Here is a 5248-nt window from a genome sequence, read left to right on the forward strand (position 1 = left end):
TGAGCATTTTCATAGATTTATTAACAGATTTTCTCTTCAAAAACATAGTTATGAACTCACCAGCTTTATGCTGATACTATTTCAAAATTGCTTGTATTCTCAGGAAATCAGTAGACAGGTACCTCTTGAGGTTTTGAGAAGACGAAGCATATAGAGTCACGTCTTTCTATTTTGATTATACTTTTGATGTATAGAAACAAGAATTAAATAGATGTAAACCTTTTTCATATATGTATTCAATGTAATGGTTGTGTTTACTATGATTGCTATGATATAATTGTTGTGATACTACATATGAAGTCATCCACCCCCGAACGATTCCGCCGTTCCGGTTTGGGGGTGTGACAGATTGGTATCAGAGCTCTTGTTTATAGTAAACTAAGTATACCGAACCTTACATGGTATACAACTATAAACACTAAGGGGCCGAAGTGCTCTGAACTAAAAGTATACTTTTAAAATATAAGTATTTTATAAGAAGTATACAAGCATACATACATACCAGAAGCCGTATCATAAGTAGAACAAAACAAAAGTATTTGGATGTGGGACACTGCGGTTAAACCTGGATAGTTATGTAATCGTGTCTGAGATCAATATAATCTGATCAACTATATTTATTTGAGACATGACCAACATGTGTCTGGGAGTGATCAATATAGCCTGATCAATCCATATAATACATATAAGTCATGAGTCCTCACCGCCCTGGGATCACTATTCCTCGGGTTCATATTTTCTGTGATAATGTTATGCAATGCCTTTTCTAAACGCACCAATTCGTGAAATATGTCGTATGCCCTCGTCCCCTCACGGAATACTATACGGTATACTTCTGTCATGCTAACCCCAGGGTTACCCCCCCTCGTGTCAATACATCTATACTCAGTCGGCTAATTCTCAAGATCATGAAGATGATATCCAATATCTACATGAAACATGTCCCGAATACCCTGCACAGTCATCACTATATCATGAGTACGAACCGTACCAATCAACTGCAACTCCTCCGGCCTACCAGGCACCTCGACACATCAAAGTGTCCTCATCCATTCCCGCACTATATCAACATAAATCTGCGTGGGATTGAAGTCCAACGCTCCACCCCATCCATAGCGATCAAACGTCTCCATAATCTTGTACCCAGTGAAGCTCGGTCACTCCACCATGTACTCCACAATAAATCCAGTAATTGGATGAGTCGCCTCATAAACTGTCGGGCGAATGTCATTTGGATGCTCATGTAATGTAAGATATTGTGGGTTAAAAGCCACAGATACATTTGGCTCCAGCTGTCTAGCTGGTTGTCTGGCTGCACTTCTTGATGATGCTACCCTTGATCTCTTTGCTGGCATCTGCAAAATCAATCACACACAAACCACAAAACAAAACTTACCATTAAACACATAAGTGTCACAAAAATAAAACAAATATTCAGTTGGCAAGCTGTTCTAAACAAAGTTAAAATAAATTCAGTCTAAATAAACAACTGTTTTAAGTCCTGTTATGTTTTCAGTAACTAAATATTTTTCAAAAATTTATCTAATCAGTAAAAACACAGCTAAACCAAAGGTTAAATGACAAGTTTTAACTAACACTTGAACAGAACTGTAACAGATAAATATTCAGACTAACAATGCAGTGTCAAAATTCAGTGTCATTCTAAAAATTTCTAAAAACTTGAATTTATAATCCAAACACAAATGTAAACATAAGAATGAATTTCCAACATTATTTGTGATTTTTTTTATTTTTAACAATTAACAACAAAAATTCAATTTTCAGAAAATTCTCAAATCAACACATGCAACTTGTTTGAAACATACTTCTAACAATTACAAACACTAATTCACAAGAATTCATACCAATATATATATATCATATTCTTCATCTTTTTCAAAATTTTAAACATATATGAACATACATGAAAAAATTTCGAAATTCAACTAAAAGATGGAGTTTTGAAGCACATACCTTGTTGAAATTATGTTTATAGTGAAGAAGAACCAAGAACTCGAACCAAAAACCCAAAAATAAGTCTAAAAATTTGAACCCTAATTTTAGGGGTTTTGAAATCGGCCCCAAAGAAGTGATTAGAGTGTCTAAATCTTGCAATGTGATGTTTCTTACTTGATTTCTTGAAGAATGCAACAAAAATCAAGAGTTTTGATTGAGATTTGAGGAAGAAATCAAGAAAAAACGATTTTTAGAAGCTATTCTCGGCCATGGCAGTTTGGCGAAAGAAAGAACGAACAATGTGCAGGGAATGGGTTCTAAAACGCCAAAAGAACGCTGCCAGACGTGTCGGTGTCCTACGGGGCGTCTTAGACGGCTCCTAGGACGTCCTTCATTAAAAGGGCATTTTTGTAATTTCGGGCAGGCGTTTCAACGGAAAAGAAAACTCAAGCAGCCCGTCGTCGTCTTAGACGGCTCCTAGGACGCCTAAGGTTGTTTTTTTTGTTGTTTTTAGCGTATTTGACTATTCAGGAGAGTTTCGGGTATTTTTAGAGAATTTTTTTTAATTTTAAGCAAAATTAAATACCCCCTCCCCAACTTTAAACCTTGGATCGCCCTCGGTACAAAAAGAATTAAAACACACAAAACGAAAAATAAAAGTAAAAACACACCAAACCGCGGGTTGCCTCTCGAAAAACGCTAAGTTTTACGTCTTCAGTCGGACGGTTTACCTCGACTAAATCGTTTCTTAATATTGTGGTACCTCGAGCGTTGTTTTCTCAACGAGTGTCGTTTTGCCATCTACCATTCAAATGTAAGGTTTGAGTCTTTGTCCGTTTACCTTGAATGGTTCACCGCCTTTCGTGTCCTTGATTTCAATGGCTCCATGATCCGCCATATTTGTCACCACAAAAGGTCCACTCCATTTACTCTGAAGCTTTTCGGGGAAGAGTTTGAGACGAGAGTTGAATAGCCACACCAATTGTCCTTCAACGAATTGTTTTCGGACAATATGTCGGTCATGAAATGCCTTCGTCTTTTCTTTATAGATCCTTGAGCTTTTGTAAGCTTCTTTTCGAATCTCTTCCAATTCAACAAGTTGAAGTTTTCTTTCCGTACATGCATCACTCAATTCAAAGTTAGCATTTTTTATGGCCCACATGGCACGGTGTTCCAACTCCACCGGGAGATGGCATGGCTTTCCATAAACAAGCCAATACGGGGACATTCCAATGGGTGTCTTATATGCTATTCGATATGCCCATAATGCATCATCTAATCTTAGGGACCAATCTTTTCGGTCGGGACGAACAATATTTTCCAAGAGGCGTTTAATTTCTCTATTGGACACCTCTACTTGTCCACTTGTTTGTGGGTGATATGGAGTAGCAATCCTATGTGTGACACCATAGTGTTTTAGTAACTTTGCAAAATGTCAATTTTTAAAATGGGAACCCCCATCACTAATAATAGTTCGAGGGATTCCGTGTCTAGAAAAGATGTTCTTTTTAACAAATTGACAAACAACACTATGGTCATTCGTGCGTGTAGCCTCGACTTCGACCCATTTGGATACATAATCGACGGATACAAGAATGTATAGATTGCCAAAAGAAGTGGGGAACGGGCCCATGAAATCAATGCCCCATACATCAAAATTTTCAACTACTAAAATTGGGGTCATTGGCATCATGTCCCGTCGCGAGATCCCCCCCAACTTGTTGGCAACGAATACAAGCTTTCACGAATGTATGTGCATCTTTAAAAATAGAGGGCTGGAAAAAACTGTTTTGTAGAACTCGGTGCCTTGTCTTTTTGGAACTAAAATGCCCTCCAAATGCATATGAATAACAATGTCTTAGAATATCTTCTAGCTCCGTATGTGGTACATATCGCCTAATCACTTGATCTGCTCCAATTTTGAAAAGATCCGGGTCCTCCCATATGTAGTATTTTGTTTGAGAGTGGAAGAACCTCCTTTGTTGAGTATTCCAATACGATGGAGTTTCCCCTGTCACAAAGTAATTCACTAAATTAGCAAACCATGGTATAGTTTTGACAGCAAGAATATGCTCATCCGGAAAATTTTCTTGAATAACTTCCGTTGAGTTATCATTATTAGTTATCCTTGATAAATGATCCGCCACAACATTTTCGGAACCCTTTTTTTCCCGAATTTCAAGATCAAACTCTTGAAGAAGAAGGATCCATCTTATGAGACGTGGTTTGACATCCTTCTTTTCCAAGAGGTGGCGAATGACACTATGGTCGGTAAAAATTACAACTTTAGATCCTCATATGTAAGATCTAAATTTGTCAAGTGCAAACACGACCGCAAGCAACTCTTTTTCGGTAGTAGTGTAATTCAATTGTGAATCCGAAAAAGTTTGCTCGTATAACAAATTGCAACGGGTTTTTTATTCACCCGTTGTCCCAAAACTGCCCCTACCGCGTAATCACTCGCATCACACATAATTTTGAAAGGTAAAGTCCAATTGGGTGATTGAAGATAGGGGCTTCAACAAGTTTGTTCTTTAATGTGGTAAAAGATTCAAGACATGCTTTATCAAAGTAAAATGGTGCGTCTTTTAAAAGTAAATTACAAAGAGGTTTTGAGGCTGCACTAAAATCCTTGATAAATCTTCGATAAAAGTCGGCATGTCCAAGAAAAGAACGGACGCCTTTTACCGAAGTTGGCGGGGGAAGAGTAGAAATAATTTGTACTTTGGCTCGGTCGACTTCAAAACCACGCTTGGAGACAACATGGCCAAGTACAATTCCCTCTTTTACCATGAAATGCGTTGGAGCATGAAAATGCTCTACAATGTTGAGTGTTTATTAGGTTGGAATATTCCCTTGTATGAAACGCATATTCCATCCACTAGTATATAAAGTGGAGGTGATGGTCATTTAATTGTATTAGTGTTCACTATGTAGACTTTGTAGTTTAGAGAGGGTGTGGTGGGATCTTTCCCACCAAGGGAGAGTTATCTCTCCCAACCCATGAGTGTTCTTGTAATATCTTATATCTCTCTATTTATCTACTACATTTTTACTAAAAAAAAGTACTCATAGAGGGAATATGCTTTTCATACAAGGGAATCTCCGAAACACAATCCTCAACCTTCCAGCTCAGACAACGGATCCTCTTGTGCCATTTTGTGGATTTGAGCTCATCAATTTTATCAAAGGAATAGAACTTCTCATCAAACTCCCAGTTTGGAGAATCCGAAGTGACAATGGCTCGGAATTCACTAACTCCACCATTGAGAAATTCCTCACCGAGAAAGGA

General features: G+C 37.8%; 1 protein-coding gene across 1 annotated transcript; it reads right to left on the bottom strand.

Annotated features, from left to right (window-relative positions):
• Positions 1–1157: 1157 nt before the first annotated feature.
• On the bottom strand, positions 1158–4749 carry LOC145127210 (uncharacterized). The gene is made up of 4 exons (XM_079062442.1): positions 4406–4749; positions 3931–4218; positions 2798–3350; positions 1158–1355 (listed from the first exon to the last, which is right to left on the bottom strand). Exons 1-4 carry the CDS (start codon positions 4747–4749, stop codon positions 1158–1160), a joined length of 1383 nt encoding a protein of 460 aa, XP_078918568.1.
• Between the last annotated feature and the right edge of the window lie 499 nt (positions 4750–5248).

The sequence above is a fragment of the Lactuca virosa genome, chromosome 7 (assembly GCF_052849685.1).
Source record: "Lactuca virosa cultivar CGN04683 chromosome 7, Lactuca_virosa_CGN04683_v6, whole genome shotgun sequence".
Lineage (NCBI taxonomy): Eukaryota > Viridiplantae > Streptophyta > Magnoliopsida > Asterales > Asteraceae > Lactuca > Lactuca virosa.

Coding starts and splice junctions, on each gene's coding strand:
- LOC145127210 (XM_079062442.1), bottom strand. CDS start 4,749: ATGGTAAAAGAGGGAATTGTACTTGGCCATGTTGTCTCCAAGCGTGGT. Junction 3,351..3,930: donor TGGAATACTCAACAAAGGAG/GTTCTTCCACTC, acceptor TGTCACACATAG/GATTGCTACTCCATATCACC. Junction 1,356..2,797: donor AAGGCGGTGAACCATTCAAG/GTAAACGGACAA, acceptor TTGATTTTGCAG/ATGCCAGCAAAGAGATCAAG.